Source organism: Tachypleus tridentatus, chromosome 8 (genome assembly GCF_004210375.1).
Source record: "Tachypleus tridentatus isolate NWPU-2018 chromosome 8, ASM421037v1, whole genome shotgun sequence".
Classification (NCBI taxonomy): Eukaryota; Metazoa; Arthropoda; class Merostomata; order Xiphosura; family Limulidae; genus Tachypleus; species Tachypleus tridentatus.
In genome coordinates this window covers 27040412-27061320 of record NC_134832.1, presented here as the reverse complement: position 1 = coordinate 27061320, position 20909 = coordinate 27040412, and the positions used below count along the sequence as shown (strand labels likewise).

The 20909-nt window shown below is 31.1% G+C and overlaps 1 protein-coding gene across 3 annotated transcripts in view; it reads left to right on the top strand.

Moving 5' to 3' along the window:
- Nucleotides 1-17173, top strand: part of LOC143222030 (uncharacterized) — a 33812-nt gene extending 16639 nt beyond the window's left edge. The window contains exons 3-7 of one of the 3 annotated variants that reach the window (XR_013011922.1): nucleotides 3589-3691; nucleotides 7287-7447; nucleotides 8357-8423; nucleotides 9621-11569; nucleotides 13151-17173. Coding sequence is in view for 2 of the 3 variants with exons in the window: in XM_076447852.1 (XP_076303967.1) it covers nucleotides 3589-3691; nucleotides 7287-7447; nucleotides 8357-8423; nucleotides 9621-10148; nucleotides 13151-13203 (912 nt within the window). In the remaining variant the exon portion in view is untranslated. The remainder of the gene's footprint in view (nucleotides 1-3588; nucleotides 3692-7286; nucleotides 7448-8356; nucleotides 8424-9620; nucleotides 11570-13150) is intronic. The other 2 variants (XM_076447852.1, XM_076447853.1) reach the window with 2 other exon arrangements.
- Nucleotides 17174-20909: the final 3736 nt, after the last annotated feature.

The window sequence follows — 20909 nt, the reverse complement described above, 5'->3', positions numbered from 1 at the left end:
GAACTTAGCTACATGTATGAATAAGATGTCCTGGGAGTGTGGAACAGAATATAATATTCTTATTCAAAATTTTCACAAAACATCAAAGAAATACTACGTACTAAAGTTTCAAAACAATTCTTAATTCCTTGTATACAATTTTAAGTGCTGTAGCAAGAATTATTAACATAAGTAGCCTAATGAGAACCAAAATAAAAACTAGACTATAAACTAATTACAACAGTCATGTACAACAGACTGATTTGAAATGTTAAATGTCTTAATTCAGTACATTATAAAACTGTAACAGTTGGAATGAAATGAATCATCATTTGTGAGTACCCTTACATTTAACAGTATTTCCAGTTGTAATCACAAGATTTAACCACTAAGTTAATAAATTTGGCTTTATCCTAGTTCCATGTATGAAGATAATAATGCAAATAAGTTTAAGTTTCATATTAATTAAAAATAATAATGTTGTATGCTATAACCAGCAAAGTGTAATGACATTAACTGTCAAGGAAAATGAAACAGACTGTTATATATATATAAAACATCTGTTGTTTGCTATGAAAATCTGCACATTGTATGTAAAATAGGGGTATATTTATAAATGTTTAAGTATTTGTAATAGAGCACATCAAACATCAGAACCTAGTAGATGTTAAGAAAATTTCTGAAATTTGAACAAAACTATATTAACTGTTGTTTTTGAATATTATACTGTTGTTATGTGTTATATATTACAATTTCAAATAGCCTAAAAATAAGTTAAATGACAGGTTAAATTTAGAAGTTAAATAAGTAAATGTTGGTGTGTATCCAATCTTTCCAACAAGATTGATACAGTTTCCTTTTTTTAATATAAATATATGTTAATATACAAGTTATAACACAGTTTACAACAATATTTATTACAAATAATGATCTTAGTTCACAAAAGCTTTACAAACTTACAACAATATTCAGTCTTCTTTATGATTCAGAACTTTTTTTATCTTATCAAGGGTTCACAGTGAACTAATCAATTTTGATGTATATACAATTCACTTAACCAAGGGTCTAGCCAGCTGTTTATTCTTCTTTCTTTGTCAGTCACACATCAAATTTTCCACCTATGAAGTTACGTAATGTTTTTTAAAAGTTTTAACATCCATAAAAGTTAAATGGTTTAAAATATTCAAAATTTATAAACATTCTTGATTAAATATCTGAAGATTAACAAGTGTTAATCACAGTACTAGCTTTCAAGGTTTATAGTTACCAACTGTAGCAAAACAATAATATGTACTGTCCCTTTATTCATCGCATTGGTTACTTTTATAGACACAAGAAGAGTTTTTAGAAATTTCAACCTGCAGAACAATACTGATAATACACTGGTGTTTACATACATGCATATATTGTTCATTTTTATATTTGAGAATCTTTTACAACTTTAGTGAATAGGCAGGAATTTCTCTACACAAATAAATGTATAAGCTATATACATTTCTAAATATAAATTTATCTTAAGGAAACATCAATATGAAAATAGATATATAATTGTAAATCTGTCGCATGTTTTCATGTTATGTGTTCTTTGTGTCACTAAGCCCCCTTTTTCATCACATGTTAAAAATATGAATTTTTGTTCATTAGTCTTCGTATAGTTAGAGATTACTTAATTTTCAACTAAATATTAGCAAAATACCTAAAAACTGAGAACTAAACAACTATCTTACTCATGATTTGCCCTAGTTCTTTCAAATTAGGTGAATTTATTTAAAAATTGTTATTAATGTTGTAAAAGAAAAGTAGGTAATTACTTATCTACTAGAAGATACAATTAATCTACAGAATGTGCATTTGTTGGAACTTTTTCATTATTTTTGATATTTTGTTCAGTTCAGAAGTATAAAACAGTAGCAGTCTAAGTACTCCACAACTGATTCGTTAGAATGCTATAAAGTGAGCACACTTGTATAAGATCATCAAGTAACCTTAAGTCTGTATCTCTCCTTTCATTGATTCATTGTATATTTTCAGAAACTGTTTTATTGAAATATGATATGCAGATAGCCTCATTTACTTATATGAAGTGCCTCAAAGGATCACTAAAGGATGCATGACCCGAAATTAACAGAATTACTGTATTACCAAAGGAATTTTATATAGTAACAGTTGAACCTGTTGCAGTTGCCAATTCCAGTTATTTGAAGTAAAGTTGACTATGGCATTATGTAGTGTTATTAACATTTTAAACTTGTAAATTGTAATGACTAATGAAGAAGAACTTTGGAGCTTTGTTAAATTTGAAATAGTTGAAGTTATCTATAAATCTGCCATGCAAGAAAAAAATTAATTTCTGGTCTCTTTTCTGTTTTGTATTTAAATGGGTGAAAACAAAAATGAGAATTGAACTTATGATTAGTACTTGATTGATACATAACATTATGTGACGGTTGTAAGAGACAAACAAATTGTTGAGGTTCATTTTCTAAATTTATAATTCACTTCAGCCAAAAGTTAGATGACTTTTGGTATGACTCTATGTATTTTGAACTAAACCATTTTCTAAACTAAATTGAAGTATTCCATCCAAGGGTCAGTGTATGGATGTTTCATTCATGATCTAGCATGATTCTAAGGACTGTGTGTAATGTATGGTCTGTAAAGAAATGGGTATGCTTTGCAATGTGTAGAGCATTATTTTTCAGCCTTTCTTTCATTCAGTTTTTTTAACTTGTGTAAATATATATATAAAAAAATTAACTGATGATAGATATGTTATTCTATGGTGCATAATGTGTCATGTTTTGTGTTGAAAGCAAAAGGAAAAATTAGAATCATGATTGTAAGCATTCTTACAAATCAGAACATTTTGTTGTGGACATAAAGTGGTCTGGGTGGTGTTATTTTTAATTTCTCTGCAATTGTTTTTTGTGTAATCAGGAAATTAAACAACATTTACTGATTCCAATTGTCAAATCAGTAAATATGTAAAAAAAAACTCAACACAATTCTGTGCTTCTTCACTAGTTGATTTAAAAATGTTATTTTTTTTTCCACACACAATTTATTAAACACAATGTTCCAACAATTTTTTAACTTGTTAAAATAATGAATCATAACTACTATATCAGTGAAATATATTAAATGTTTTTATCAAAATAGTTATGTGACTTATATAAAATAAATACTTTAACTTTCTATTCATTACTGAAGAAATAAATCAAAAGCCTACTGTAGTATTGTGACTGTGGTTTAATTTTTATAAGATATATTTTGAGCTTATACCTAAAAAACAACAGTATTAGTATTGTTTGATATTGAAAAGTGGTAATCAAATGTTGTTTTTTTTTTCATTGTTTAAAGCATGAAGTAGCTTATTTTTATCAAGTATATAATTGTAATGGAATATTTTTGAAAGTTACTTATGTTTCTTGTCCAGCTGACAGTTTGTTTTCTAATTTTCCATAGATCTTGTAAATTATATGTTTTTAAGCAGCTTTAATGAAGTATCATCTAAAGAAGTTTTATATTTTCTTAGTGATTTAATAAACTGTTCTCCAAGTTGTACAAGATGTGGTTGAACAGTTAGTCATGGTTTATCTTTTTTTTCAGACATATGGAATCCACCACAGGCAAGACACTGAAGTAGAACTTATAACTTATGTTGATTATGTTGAGTATGAAGGACCAGCTTTTAGGGCAGGAATGAGACCAGGTTAGTTGGTATAAGAATAATAGTTACTGAAAATCTAAAATTGGAAGTTTTATAAGGTGTATGAGTTTCTGGTCTATCCTGATAGAAAAAATGTGTATTTACTTGATGGTCATGTCTTCCACATTCAAATCTTTTTTATCTTAACAGTTCCTGGTGGATAAATCTTTAAACAGTTTTGTTTTAAAAAAAATTGAAATGTTTATTTATTTATTATAGCTTGAAACCAACTTTTTGGTAACTGTTAAATATCACTTACTCTAACAGTTTCTGGCAGAAGTTCCAGCAAATTTTTAACATACTATGAAATCTTGATAGTTTAATTGTTATAATAATTGTTTTCTTATGTTAAATGGGAAAAATAACTGAATCTCTGCTAGAACATGCCATTTTTATTTGCTGTTTAAGAAGTTGGGAATCCCATTGAACGATGCTCAAGAATGATGCACAAAATCATAAATTTTTGTACTGCCTGTGTTCGTATGTGTGTTTTCTTCCATGATTTTTAACTATTGTAATTGACTCTGTTGTTATTACTATTTATTTTTGTACTTTTTGTTCCATCCACCTAATAATTTTTTTTATCCTGTCTAAATACAACAATGAAATACTTTTCACTCGCGTATTTTCCTTTTTATCATGATTTTGGAAATCTGTGGTGCTTCTGTGTCCCAAGGTAGTAATGTTCCTCTTTCAAGAATTCTCTCCACCTGTAACAATGGTGAATGGAGACACATTATCTCTTTATGATGTTAAGACTATTGTGCATCAAGTGGGTAGGTGTTTCCCTTTTGCCTGCTTCTTCATCATTTCTGGTACTTCTCTATTTTCATGCTTTTGACCATCTTTTTCCTCCTCCAGCCATTGCTTCTTATTATCTAATTTGTTTGCTTCACTCATTACTCAGATACGTGGCATTCTGTCATTTACCAGTCACTCTTAATGACTCTGAGTTCCTTTACTTCATGAATCTCCATCTGATAACTTTTTTTATTTCTAAGTTCTCTCTCCCCAGGTGTTTGTAACTATGCTGATGCCTTTTTGTTCTAAATTCTTGTTCATGAGTATTTTACTTCTCTTATTTGTCTTCATAACTCCTTTTGTGTGGCCTGTAGTCATGGCTCTCCTATTTCTCTTGAACCCAAGTATCTTGAGTTTCTTTTGTCCAATTAAGAGTGTTCCCCATTCTCCTTCCATATTTTGTTTCTCACTAACAATCAACTCATTTCCATGTTATATTAAAACATCTTTGCTTTATTTCTACTCTTCACTTATGTGCTCCATCATTATTCAGATAGTTTTGTTAGGGACACCCATTTCTATTTGTTTACTACTTTGACTTCTGTCTTTTTCTCTGTATTCTTTTTGACCTGGTTTTTTAATTTGTGGGATCTCCTCAGTAGGGATGATTTCCTCTTTTCCTCTTATCTCCATGACTTTTGTCTTTCCCCATTTCTTACTGATCAAGTCTACAGTGTTCCAGACTCCTTGTTTTTTGGGTTGCCTTTTTTGAACATTTTTGCCTTAGATGCCTTCCATTCTCTTGTGTTCTAATTTTTTTTTTCAAAGACTTGAGCTGCTTGGTAGGATGATCAGATGTTTTCACCCATCTCTTTTCCCTCTATTTTCTCACTGTATGATCATTCTGAACCTGATGATCTTCTGTGTCCTGTCTGTATTAGTTACTATTATCTTGCTTGGACTACCCCTTTTCACAGAAAATATAATCGCCTGCTCTTACTATAGTAGATTTCCGTAAACGTGTTCTCTTCCACTTACACTGGTTGAGTTTGCTGGCTTATCTGTCTTGCATATTCCTTTTTGGGTGAGTCTGACTGTACACTCTTTCATATTTCCTTCTGCTAGATTTGACATATCAGTCTTTCTTGCTTCTTTCTGTTGACAGCCTTTGGAGAAGATATCAGGCTGGTATGTGTATTCTACCTAATATATTCACCTTCAAGTACATACATCATTGGAAGGTTTCATGTTCCTCTGATTTCACCTCTTTCCAATCTACCCAAAAGCTCAAATGTGGTGAGATTTTCCTGTCGAATTTTCAATCATCATCATGTTTGTACTATTATTTTTCTGCACATTCCAATGCATTGCAAAATGATCACAAGCATAAAAAAAAAAATAACATAAACAGGAGGAGGTAAGACACACCAGACTGAAATTAACAAGAGGAACTACACACTGCATATTTTATGCATTGTGCTGTTGGATCCAACTAAAATGGCTGACATCGTCTCACAATAAGTAATTATCCAAAATTCAAATCAAGTGGAGGAAAACCAAAAAACATCAAACCCATCTACCCACTCTTAAGATGGTGTTTTCTGCAGTACTGCTGTGGTAATTTATCTATAGATGTAACTGGCATATTTGTTTCTACACTTTTATTTAAAAAAAAAAAAAAAAAAGTGGACAACATCAGGTGTTGTCCTGTCCTTGTACTCTGTTTGAACTGTCTTTCTTTTGTTCCAACTGATTGCACTGAATCTAGGTGGGGACTGAACATCAGATGATTGTTGTTTTAATATCAGTGGTCCAAACACTCTTCAATGTTTTCAACTATGCATATTGGTCCCCTTTCCTGTTCTGCCAATGGAGCATACTTCCACAGCCAAATAAGCCTTGGGTTTGCCTTAGTATGGAGATGAGGGCTCCACCTCCATCTACTCTAGTTTCAATATCTAGCTCACGTAAGTATTTCTCCAAAATAAAATGACCTAAAGCCCTAGCCATACTACACGAACATTCTGCCCACCTAAGGAACATGTTACTATAGTACTGGATTTTTTCAATATCCTTTGCGCTGTGTATCTTTAATGAAAATATTAAATAAATCAGTACATAATAGATTGTGCAAAAGAGTATTGTATTTGTGAGAAGGATGCACTCTCCCAGCAGGTGCTTCTTCACTAGGCGAGTTCTAGTGTTGTGGAAGTAACGCCCCTTGAATTTTCCTTTCCTATCCTTTTTTAGAAAAGAGCACATCTTTGTAGTTTGTCTACAGCAGCCTCTTCACCATCATTGATGTGGTATTCTTGTTCTTAGTTGTGCATTACAGTAAGTAACGTTTCTGAGCTTGACATTTTTCTTACTTGAAAATGTATTTTTAATAGATTCTTACCTCTTTATGTTACTTTTAACCCTTCCTTCCCACTTCTGGTATATTTTGTTTGCCTTGTCAAGAATAAGCCTATGATTTTGGAGATTATATTGTAGAGGGTTAGATAATTATTTGTATTCACTTGTATGGTTGGCAAAACTATTAATAACAAATAAAAACTTATTATATTTGATTTTGTCTCAAACATTATTGTATTCACTTGTATGGGTAACAAAAACCATTAATAACAAATAAAAACTTATTTTATTCTGTCTCAAACATTATTATATTCACTTGTATGGGTGACAAAAACTATTAATAACAAATAAAAACTTATTATATTTGATTCTGTCACAAACATTACTAGATTCGCTGTTTGAATTTTTAAGGGTTAGTGTGCATAACTTTCTATTTAGTATTTTTTTTTCTCCAAAGTTTGTCAGTGTTATAAATGTATTTAAACAGCAAATATTCATACAGGTGATGTGATTCTCTCTATCAATGGACAGGACATGGAGAAAGTTGACCATAGGACACTTGTTCATTATATCCAGAACTGTGAAAAGACAATGCGTATGGTAGTCTTGTTTGAAGACTGTGTCCACAAAGTGGAACTACACATGAAATACATTAGATTGAAGGTTTGTAAATTAAGAAATCCCCATATGGTGCATATCTTTTTTCTTTTTTTTTTTTGTCTTTGTTATGTGATACTTCAGAATAGACAGTTGTTTGAATACTTTGATTCTTAAGTCTGTTGTTCTTATTTCTATCCTGTTCTCTTGTACTTCACTCTACACTATTGCATTTTCATTTTCTCAACTTTTCAGTACTAGCCAATAATTTTATAGTGTTTTAACCCACTAATTAATCCTCTTGCTACTGGTAAGTAAAAGAGTGCATGCCAAGACCTTTTACTGAGTTGCATTCAAAATATAAATTAACTACTTTATTACTGGTGTATATTAATAAACATGGCATACAGTGTTCTTTATGCTTAATTTGTGATATTAAAGCTGGCTACTGTCCAACAGGTTATCAAAATCTATAATAAAAAAAATGCAAATGTTTTTTAAGGAATAAATCAAATATGGACAGTGAAGAAAAACATTTGATTGTACATTAAGCAACAGTTAACAGCAGTAAGCTTTATTGATTCACAAATTGCATTTAAGTCTTACACTCTTACTGGCCTGATTCTTTAGCTGGTTTGAAGTGTGTGGTTATTGGATGAGAGTGAGATGTAAACATTTCTTTGTTAGGAAAGGTACAGTCACATTGAGTTCTAGATTAAATGTACATAAAGGAAGATTAAATCCAAACTTGTACTTAATTGTATGTAGCTTTGTACATACTAGGTGTTGATTTGAAAAAAAACCATATTAAAGTAAAAAATATATTTTCCATATACAAGCTAGAACACTTAATATACAAAAATTACTTACAAATTGCAAATATTTTTCTCATTTCTCTTAAGTTATTTAGTATTTATGCTTAAGTAAATTTTAACTTCAAAGCACAAGAACAGCCTTTCTCTTTTTCATTTGTAGCAAGTTCTTCAAGAGAAAGTTTGTGAACTTCAACGACTTTGTGAGAAAGAACATCAGCTTGTCCTTGGTGAGTATAAACTTCTTTGTATTTGTTTTCTTCAAGTTATTGTAAACTTTTATTAGCTCATGTTCCAAATTTAACTCAAGAAGAGAGACTGAATACATACTGATCAAAGTTGAAAGTTTTTGAACTGACTTGTACCACCAAGAAATTGATCATTTTAGCACAGTTCTTAAAGTTGAGCAATAATTTTTTTTTCTTGCTAGAAATTTTTTAACATGGTAAAAAGTAAAATATGATGATTAGTCATCCCAAATGTTTTGTACTGAGACTTTTTATAATAGAGAAAAAGGAAAATAGGCTTTAAATTAATTAAATCAGCACAGTTGAATTTAAAGTAGGTTTGAATTTGATACTGGTATTGTGCAGACCTACCAAAGATTTGCATCTTTTGTTATATGTGGGTTTTGTACTGTCAGAGTAACTCCACAATTATACTTTGTTTTCTTTTGGTACTTTTATACCATTAGTATATTTAGAAAGGTCTTCTCTCTTTGATTACAATAATTTCAACATGAAACATGGATAAAGAAACTAAACAAATTTTACAGTCATGTTGCTAAAGAAGATTTTTCAAGGTTTGAAAATAATCAAATTATCTTTTAGGACTATATTTCAATGCAACAATTATTTATTATGAACGTAGCAAACAAATTTACTGTTCATGAAAGATTGTCTAATGGATTTCAGTTAGTGTTATTGTTAGAAATATCTCAATTCAGTTTTATTATGATTTATACAAAGTGCAAACAAATTTAGTCTTAGAAATAAGTCAAACCTTTCTTAACTGGAAGTTGTAAATAATAAGACTAATTCACCTTTATAACACGAAGTATAAGATTTGTATTTGATCAAGGAAGCAAAGTAATTTGAGTAGTAAAGTGAAATCAAGACAGGGTTACCGATTTATAATAGAAAATTCTTTGTTTTTGTAGTTTATTTTGCCTACTGTAAACTTGTGTGTATCATAGCCTTTTAATATAAATAATACCTAACTGTATTATTCTTGATATTTGCACTGTTATCCAATAACAACAAAAATATTACATATATTTAAACTTTTGTAACTTTTAACTGTTAGTTGTGTGAGTTATAAGGTAGTAGCTATGGTTGATTGTTATGTATTCTTCAATTTTTAATTAGGTTATGTGCTATCAAATTCAATACCCTTTTATTCTCACTATAAATATATTTTAATTGCAGCATGGACTAAACGAGGAGCTAGGATTCCACCTAGTCCACTATTTCCATCCCAAGTGCGTCAAATGATACTGCCCAGTCCATGTAGTCTCCGAAGTTGCAATGGTTCTGCAATCTCAGTCTGTACTGGTAGTGACTGTAGTAGTCACATGAGTTCCTTGGACATTTCTTGGGGCAGCCATAACTTGATGACATCTTCCCTCTTCTTGGAACCAAACTACAACCATCATTTAGGTTCCCAGTCTTCATCTTTAGTCAGTGGAAATCAGTTTGCAACCTTACCAAAAGCTGCTTCCAGTGGAAAATCTTTTAATTGTCCAAGCATGACTGTATCTAGCATGACAACTCCTCATGGATCTTGGGAATGTCTTGAGTCACAATCCAGCACAGGATTATCAGAAAGCACAGATTTTTCTGATTCTTCTAGTCCAAACTCTCCATCCAATATGGTTTCTAGTAACAAGGTGCCTCAAAAATATGATGATGGCACTATTTCTAGTACAGATCTCTCAGAAGATAAAGATATAAGTGGTAAAGAAAATTACACAGATGAAGTAACAAAATTATAAGATTTACTTGGAATGGAAAAGAGGTTTTTTTTTATTATTATTTATTTGCCAACCTAGTAAACAAAAGGATAAAAACTTAAAACTTTATTAATAAATTGTTTAACTTGTTATTGTTTATTATGTGATGATTTTTTTGTAACTTATTAAAATGTATGAACAAATTATGTATACTTTTTATTATGGTTTATTTTTGCATAATGAAGTTTATTTGTGATGGCTAGTATTTAGTAGATTATGTTGTATATAAGTATAATTTGTTTTCTGTTGTTTATAATTTGTTGTTCATTTATTTGTTGTCATATACTACTTTATTTGAATTAGTTTGAAGTGTAGAAATATCTGAATACATAATCAGAATTCATTCCTATAACATCTTATTTTAAAACTTTTATGTTTTGACTAATGTTTTACATTTAGTCGACTGCTTCAGGTTCAGTGATGTCGAGAAACCCACTTGTTGAGAAATTTATATGCAAAAACGGCTCGTTTGGGTTGAGAAAATATTTTACATAGAAGGTCGAAACGTTGTTCGCTCTTCTATGTAAAATATTTTCTCAACCCAAATGAGCCGTTTTTGCATATAAAAGACTGCTTCAGGTTGTTTGTTTATTGCAACAAGTGGACAAAATTATGTTTTCTTCAAATTTTTTGACATTGATTGTATACTTCAAAATTTCGCTTGATATTAAATAAAGTTCCATATTTGGTGATAATCATATTTTTAAAGTGACCTGTTGATATTTTTCACCTCAAACTGGAATATATATATATATATATATATATATAATATATTTATTTTTCTTTGCAATTAATGTTCTAGTCAATTTGTGAGAAGATATAGCTTTTGCACACAGTTTTAAACAAACTGATTGCTTATTTTTAATGTTTTAAGTAACTCCTGATGTATTTAAAACTGTTACTATAGCCCTCATTTTTTTTTTGTTTTTAGACATTATAGAATTTTATTGTTTCCATTATCAGGTCTGTGGTGTTTATTTTTTGTTTCTTAGGGTTTAACCTGGTATACTTAAATTAGGATATTATCTGTATGTTTGTGTATGTATGTGTGTGTATTACCCATTGCTTCTTTATTAATATTGATTAGTTCGGAAAAGCTTATGTGTTTAAAGTAATATTAGTTAAGATTTGGTTTGTTCTCAAACACATGCAAACAAGAAAGGAGGTACACTCCTACTTAACTGTATGTAAAGGTCACATGCTAGTTGATAAGATAAATCAAATGCTAGTGATTCAAGGTTAGATGCAACGTCTCCTTACCTTATCTATTTTATTTATAGATATGTTGATTTCATGATAAATTTATCACTAGATGCAAGGTACTTAAAAAGGTGCTCTTTTTGAAAGAAAAAGATGCAAGGAACTGTAAGTATTATATGCTTACTGGAAAACTTTTACTGTTAATTTATCATTATACATAAGACAATGCTATTTTTTAAGCTTAGAAGGCTTATTGTATTTATATCAGTATTATGGTATAGTTTCATAAGTTTCATCTGAAGAACATTTAACCCACAAAAAATTGGTAATAATTTAAACTTTCCCTGTTTTATTAACATGCTGCTAGTGTAGTGAGAAGGACCTATTATAAGATTTATTCTAGATAAAATATAAGGAGAAAAGGCTATAATAAAATCAAAGTTACAGCCAGTTGGAGGTAAAGTATTTATCAAAGAAATGTATTTAGAATAATTTGGGTACAATTTTACATATATGTTTGTATATATGCTTATGTTTGTGTGCATTCAGGCTTGTACACAGAATGTTTGAAAAGGGGTTTTAATTTGTGAGATCAAAAGCCAATGCATATTGTGCAAAGCATGCTGAAGCTACTAGGGTCTGAGGCATTATGGTTATTTGAAGCCACAAAATGCTAATGCTTTGTCAGAATAATGTATAATATGCTAACTGCCACAGGCAGCTGTGCTATAACTGAATAAGCATAATGTTTTTACATCATAAAACTAGCTGGTTTGGCCAAACTCCATATCTGATAAATTAGAGTTGTTTTTAATCATAAAAATAATTCTTATAAGGTAGAGCTACAGTTTCCTAAGGTTTTAGTAATATCTAAATAAGATAAACCATTTTTCTATGCTATATCATATGTTTTAACATCAGTAACTTGTTTAACTAAAATATGCACAGTTCATAACATGCAAAGAATATCTGAAGATATTTATTTCCATGGTCTGTTTTTATTTGAGCATGATTTTAGATTTCAGAGTTAATGATATGGGCTCAAATTCTACAAAATATTAAATTATAAATGTATTATAAGAGTGACAGTCAGTCACTTAGCTGGACAGTATGGTGCTACTGACTGGCTGCCTTCCCTATGGTCAGTAGTTCAAAAGTAGAGATGGTAGTAAATAAGCTTAGTAGCTTTACCTTAAATACAAAATAAAAACAATTCTATGAATTTGTCAGCAAAATGTTATAAATGACTGCAGTAGAAGTATAAAAAATACACTTGAATAAACTTAGTTATTTACTTAAATTATTTTATAGTTAATAAGTTTGTGTCATAAACTTGTGTAGTAGTTTAGCAAATTTTAGACACAGTACTATAGTCATACAAGTAATATGTATTTCAGATATTTCCTAGAACTACTGTTTGTTTACTATAGATAAGTTCACTTCATGTTTCACTTATCACTAGATGTGATGAAGTTAAAGAGGTGCTTATAAGAAGGGTAGTAGGGGAAGAATATAAGTGCTGTCATGTGATTATTTTGACATACTGTGACAGTTTGGAATCTTAATGTGATATGTTAGAGAGTATTAATGTAGCATATTAGTCTGACTTGAGTAATATACATTTATTTTATTAATTTTTACTGTTAATTTGTTATGAAACATACATTTGTTACATCCCAGTGTGCCAGCAAGTAACAAGCTGTTAGTAACAAGAGTAAAATTTGTATTTTTTATTTTTCATTATAGGACAATTTTCTACTATAAAAACACAAAGTACCAATGAAGTATTTAATTCATGATATTCCAGGCTCACAGGACCAACAAAAACATTAGCATCACAGAGCACACAGGACCAAAGAAAAAAGTTAACATCAGAAAAGAAACTTGTTAACTCGAGCACTTCTGAAAAATAAAATATTTCATTTGTTATAATTTTGGGTGATTCAGGAGTTTTTTGTCTGTCTGTTTGTTGTATGGATGGTTTTGAGCTAATTGATTATTAGAAACAACTAATTTTTATTAATCTTGTATTTTATATAAATGTGCTCAATTTATTTGGCAGATTTATGTAAACAATTGTATTTTTAAGTTTTTACATATTGAAGTTAGTGCTTAGAAGTATGTGAATATTTTGTTCTTATAGGTTGAAAATAGAAATACATGAGTGTTTTAACTAGTACTTAACTACAGGGTGGGCAAAAAGTCTAACCACCCCGTTATTTAAAAGTTCATGTTAACAGTTTAATATTTTTGTGTTTTAGTTGGATTTTATCAAACAGACTGTGGCAAGGTAATAGTATGAAACAACATACTTTGAAACAAAAAATTGTTGAAAGTTTTACTGAGGTATCCTCTAATATGCTAAGGAAGATGTCACTTTTTTTTTTTATCATTGGTTTAACCCGTTCAGTGCCGTAGACGAGATACAGTAACTCGTCCAAGCCGATCGGTAACACGGTGCCACGGATGAGTTAATTTGTTCTCAATAATACCTAACTTCAACGCTAGATGCCAGCACCATACATGCATTTGACCTACTTACAAATTGTTTCACTTTTGATCCAAAATGGCATCAAAAAAACATTACAAAAAGGAAGAAGCATTAGAGTAGTATTGTAGCAGCTGAAATACTTGGCAGTCAACAGGTTAACCATGTTACATACCACATGGTACATATTAGTGTTTTTTTTTAGGAAGTAAGAGTAAACAGTTCAGTTTTCATAATCAAAATACAAGTTATTTTAAATGTTGCAGAAAATACACAATGCCCTTTTTTTTTTAATAGCTTTTATCACCTCATGAAAATGAAGGTCAATGGACACACATTTTGGATTATTAAGTGAACTTTCTGTTGTCAATATGAGATGTGTAAATATGTAAATATGCAATAAATACTTTCTTGTATGTTATTTTTATTTGAGAGGCAGGGTTGCCCAAATGTTTTGCCCACCCAAGGAACAGTGTACATTTTTATGGTGGGATTGTCATCATGTGGTGGGCTGTTGTGTGGCCAAAGTTAATTGGGACAAATTGCTCTGGAGTTGTACTGAATACAAGATAATGTGATACCAAGGTACTCAAATTTTTAATGAATAATTTCAAGTACTGATAAAATTTATTTTTACAATCCTGTTACATCAAACTTCAGTGATAGTTTTGAATTACAAGAATTTAATATTTTAAGACATAGAAAAGCACCTTTCAAGAGGAATAAATATGCTTTGTGTTTGCAAAGTAATAGTTCTACTTGAAGGTTGCATCATCTAATAGATGATATTAAAAATAGTTTGAAGCTTTTACTTCTATCCTTTTACAACTAATGGAAACTTAAGTGTAGTTGAAAACCTCTTCTGTTATTTTGAAATATGTTTTGGAAGTTATAAACATCTTGATATGTTTCAGCTTGTGTTCTGTAATACATGAGAGATGGTAAACATTATCATATGTCTCAGCTTGTGTTCTGTAGTATATGAGAGATGGTAAACATTATCATGTGTCTCAGCTTGTGTTCTGTAGTATATGAGAGATGGTAAACATTATCATATGTCTTAGCTTGTGTTCTGTAGTATATCAAAGGCTGTAAGGGTCATTGTACGTTTTTGCTGGTATTCTTGAATTCAGTTTAATGAAAACTTCTGATATTCTGCAACTATTTACAGTCAAACAATATGACAGTATGAGTGTTTGTTTGTTTTATAAGTAATATTCTAGAGATATTACAACACTATCAAACTCAAATTATTTTCAAATACATTTTGAGTAAACCATACAATATAATACTTTGTGAAGGTATAAGTACAAGAATTATACAGGAGGTTTTAAACCAAATCCACATAATGTACTGTATAAAAAAACCAGTTACTAAAAATAAACTAATGACTCATTGAAACAAGAATCTCACTTTGAAGTCAAAGTAGTGAAAACAGTTATTGGTAAAATCTGAAATATTCACCATGTGACCATAATATTTAAAAGGATTAATGTTTTTCTTGAAATATTTTAATGAAAATGTATACTGTTTTGAAAGAAGTTTTTTATTCATTCATATTTTAATAATTTTAAAAAATACTTTATTTTTTTTACTATTTAAAATGGATAACTGCTTTGGAGATCTATTTAAAGTCAGTTTTATGGAGTTAAAATTGAACATTATGTTCTACTTAATAAACAATACTTTCATAGACTCTTATTACCCACCTTTTCAATTCCTAACAAACTTTAAACCATTTAGAAATAATCTGAGGAGTTAATTAGTTAATTTACCTATTTTATTATTATTATTGTGCACTTCTTTATACCATTCAATAAATGTTTCAGTATTCATTCTTAAAGAATTTTTTAGGTGTAATAAATGTGTTGAACTTCCTTGGAATATACTCTACAAGTTTAACCTGTGACCTCATATCCCAAGTTGGGGAGTCATGGTCATTCTTGTGTGTCATGTTAAATTTTTGTGGTGGTAAAGACTGTAGTATGAAACATTTGCACTTATGTTTTCTGCTTTTTGTAAATACATAAACTGCCATTTGTCTTACTGTGTAAGTAAAGTTTAAAGTGTCACTCAGAAACTTAAATATTGCTTGGTATATTTGGATAGTGAATAATTATTTTTCCAAAGAATAGAACTTGCAATTTTTTTAATGTAATGATTTACACATTAAGTACATATGTACATATTCACAAAGAGATGATAAAAGAAAACTGAACTTTATGATACAAAAAAATAATAATAACATTTTCAGTGCAGTGTAAGAAACATTTTTCTCAACCTTTGTTTTGTGTAGTTGATCTATTATATGGCTTAGTTATATGATATAAGCTTGCCATAAACATGCATTACTATACCATTTTCTAGAAAGGGTGCTTCAGTTATAAAATATAATAACAGAATTTTAGGACTGGTAACTTATTCTTCTTTTCAGAATCTCTTGTAAAAATTGAAATGATCGTGAAGAACACTAAATCAGTTGGAAAACTTTTTAAAACTGTCTATAAAACTTTTTAAAGTGTCATTGAGTAATATTTATAATCTTATGCATGTTTTGTTAATATTTTTGTAAACGATTTTTTCCTTATGAAACAGAATCTGATTCCATCATAGATCAATACAAATAAAAACATGTAATAAATAACATAGAACTTGAAGTTTTCAAAACCTATAGCTACAGATACATACAAATTATTGCTATCACATTCTGCTCTTTCTGTTGCGATATTAATTTGTTTGATCGTAGTCAAGCACAAAACTGCACCATGGGCTGTCTGTTCTGTGCCCACCACTAGTATTTAAACATGGTTTTTATTGTTTAAAAGCATTCAGACGTATCACTGAGCCACTCGCACTCCACCAGGTTAATACTAAAGCTAGAAATAGTATTTTGTTATGTTTGTAACGTAAGAAACAAGAAAAAAGGAAACTAGTGTTTGAACCATAATGAATAGTTGTGTCCATACCCATTTTACAAAATGATTTAACAATTTAAAACTTAAGCCTATAAATTTTTCTTAGTACAGATAGTCGAGTAATAATAGCTCAGTTTAGTGTATGGCCTTGCATTCCAGCTATTACATTAGACAAATCAATTTTTTGTAAACAAGAGCTAATTCATAGTATATTTTAAAAGTTCATGTAAATGAAATTAAAACTTTTATATTTTATGTGTATTTGTACTTATAAAATCCCTTTAAATATTTTATCATAATCTCAAAGTTTTCAACTGTTCTTCTTCTGTACTGAGTTAAATTAAAACAATAAAGAAAATCTCAGCATTCTTGGTCCATTTCCTATTTTTAAACCAAATATACCTGTATCCAAAGATGTAGTCATTAATGTTCTACTTCTCTATTCTGTTGTGTTAACCTTGCATCTTTAATTGCATTGTGGTTTGACTGCAATTTTTTCCTGTAATTTGATTAAATGCTCCGAGTTCTTTTCAACCTTTAACTGACTGAAACATAAAGCTGCTTATCTAAAAAATTATCATAGTTTAAAATCCACTGTGTGAATACAGCTGGTGACTATTGTGAGCCCCCGCTAGTGTAGCGGTAAGTCTACGGATTTACAACGCTAAAATCAGGGGTTCGATTCCCCTTGGTGGGCTCATCAGATAGCCTAATGTTGCTTTGCTATAAGAAAGCATGACTATTCTGAAAATGCAACAACAGACGTTTATTAAATTTACTCTAAGGAAAAAATATCTTTCAATATTTTAACCAAACAACCTTTATTATAAGCCACTCAGTTGTCTGTAATTTGTGATATTTCTTGGAAGTTTACATTTTTTTTTACATTTGGAATACTTTACTGTTTAAAAACTGTAAAATAAGTTTTTAACATCAAACTTAGAAACAACTGAAGTATTAAACTGGAAGGTCCAAAATTTGAGGCTTTGGTAAACTACTAAATATGATCTGTACTTTCACCTTTGGATGAATTATTTTAAAAGTAACAATCAGTCACACTATTCAGTTAAGAGTATCTAGGTTGGCAGTAGGTACTATTGACTGGTTGCTCTTCCTGTGCTCAATAGTTTCTAATTCAGAATTATATTGCCTGTATATTCAGCTTGAATCTTGAGTGTTTGTGATGTGACTGTTTAACTCGTGTGATAACTTATTAAGTTGCAAAACCTTCTCAGTTCTGGTCTGCCCTCTAAGCATTGCTACCGAAAGTTTGTTACAGCACACCAATCTTTAAATCTCATCAGTTTTATACCATTTCAAAATTTATTGATCATACGACTACTATTTACCAGTCATATTGCACCATTTATACTGACACAGATGTCTCTCTCTAGTATTGTAGAACAGTCCTCACTTTCTCAGTTGGTATTCTAGTGTGTAGATGTGTGTTTTAACTTGCTTTCCATGTGAGTACAAAATTTTGATTGTGCTTGATCGCAAATTTGTATCAGTTTTGACTTCTTATGTTTGATTTACATTATTATTCTTTGTTTGTTTTAGATATATTTCTTTTTTTACAAATACTAATTTGTTTCTGTGAATTTAAGATTTATTATAGCAGATGATGAAATTCCTGCGATACCCCCAGGTCTCAGAGTCAACAATGTCTTCTGGGGAAGCACAGGGTTTAGTTCTTGTGGAGTTTGTTCCTTGCATACAGCCAATAATTTGTTCATTTCATGTTATTTTTTGTGAGAAAGGATATAACTACTGAGTGGAAGTTCCAACCAATTGCACCTTCCACCTGTTACCATATTTCCATGTTGTCTCCTACATTAAGTATTGTTCTTTCTCCCAGAAGATATATGGTAGATTTCTCAGCCTGTATTCCTCACCCACAGTATGTGTATCCATATTTAGTGATTTTATGTGAGCTTGTGTGGATTGACATAATTTTCTGATGTGATAATTTAAGTCTTTTATGTCTTCCTTTGCCAGTATATTTGGTAAGTTAGGTCTTATAGTTCTTTTACAGAGCCCAACCCAACATGGCCAGATTGTTAGGGCACTTAACTCATAACCTGAAGGATGCAGGTTCAAATCCCTGTCACACCAAACATGCTCACCATTTCAACTGTGGGTGTGTTATAATGTGATGGCTAAGCCCACTATTTGTTGGCAAAAGAGTAGCCCAAGAATTGGTAGTGGATGGTGATGACTAGCTGCCTTCCCTCTAGTCTTACACTGCTAAGTTAGGGACAGCTAACACAGATAGCCCTTGTGTAGCTTTGCACGAAATTGAAAACAAACCAAAAAATTAAATGAATTTAATTACATAAGGAGTATTGCTAAGGATAGAGGCATTTCAAAACTCTGGATAATCAAATTGCCGTCACAAGTTGCTATTTCATCTTCCAACTGTTAAGTGTTGCATCATTTTTTTCAGTTTGTTCATGAGACTTGTTTTCCAATTTCAAGCCTTGCCATTTGGCTCTACTTCAGCTCTGTGTTTTGTTGACTTTCCCATCACTTTCAGTATTGTGTCTCTTAGACTCTCCTTTTTCTTGGATGACTGGCTCCTGCTCACCTCTTTTCTTAACCAGCCAGTCAGTCATACCTTCCTACTTCTTCAAGAAGTTAATTTGGTAGGATTTCTGTTGCAATTGAAGAAGTTCTTTCTTAACTCACTCAATATTTTATTCCAATGGGAGATTTTCTTCAGTTTAATCTTTGTTGGGCCTAGCCTTCTCCACTTCAGCTCAGGGATGTGGAACAGGCAGTCTCTGTGACTCTACCTTTTCTTCTTCTTACTGTGTGGGGATACTTTCTCCTGTGAATGTGGACTGACTTCCTTGGAAATTATCAGTGGACACTTCTTTGCCAAGAAAACTTCTACCACAATACCTTGGACCATATCTTTATTCTTTCCCTCTGGGATCAGGGCACATCTTGCTTGGTAGCTAGACAGGGAACTGATCTTGACACGTCATGTTCCTGGCATTATGAATCTGATGGTCAATCATTTATCTTGACCTTATTAGGTTCCCTCCATGCAGTGCTTGCTATTCACTGGAACATCAAAATTCTTCTTTTGATCTCTGGTTCCACACTCTTCAGCCCTGGGAGTACATGCATACAGTCAAGATTTGAAGAGTCTTCACCTATATCCCTAATATACAATCAGACTTCTGCAGTCTTTTCCATTATCCATATCACTCTTTGTAACATCTTCTCCATTTCATTTTACCTTCCTCCTTGTTTGTGCACCAGAAACAGCAGTCTACCTTCAGACCTTGTTCTATTTGCCATAGCTTCCACCCCTCCTGTCCTTTAGTACCTAGTCCTTCCCAGTTTTTTGTATGGTTGGTTTGGTTGAGATTTGTCTGTGTCAGCTTCTTCTAGTTATAGGTCTGCTAAATCACCATGCAGTGGAGTACCCAATCCATATCTGTGTTTTCAGCTTTCTTCACCATTATTTCCCTCCTTTTTTCATTCGTTTTATTTTGTACATTCTCCATACCTCTCTGTTTTGCCATATTCAATATCAATTTTGTCCTTTGTGCTCTGTCCAAGTTCTCCGTTTGAACCCATTGCTAGATGTTCCTTGTACCATGTTTTCCTTAATTCCTCTTCCTCCTTGCTTTTGGTCATTGTTGTTGCAATATTTATGCCATGGATGTTTCCTGCATTCCTTCCTTTTTCTCCTGATTAAGCCTTTTTTCCCTAGACATTTGCTACCCAAGCAGGTGATCTGGCCTTCTCTCCTTTGTCTTTATCTTCCACCTGTTCTTCCATTTGGTTCTTGATAGACTTCATCTAGTTTATTTCTCGAGATGCTATGTTGCTTGTTATGTTACTTCCTCTAATGTTGCTGTTCTAAGCTTTCCCTTTGTGTTTAATGATCCAATCCCCATTGCACTCATTAGTTAAGTTCATCAACTCTTCTGACTGGTGTATTCTGATTTCTTCATATATGTCTTTAGCTGCTTGCCTTTGGAGGACAGCTTCCAATACATTCACTACATATTATCTGCATGACCTGGCTGGTTTTTTCCTTGGATGGGTATCATCTTCCTCCTGTGGCAATTTTACACCCATCTGT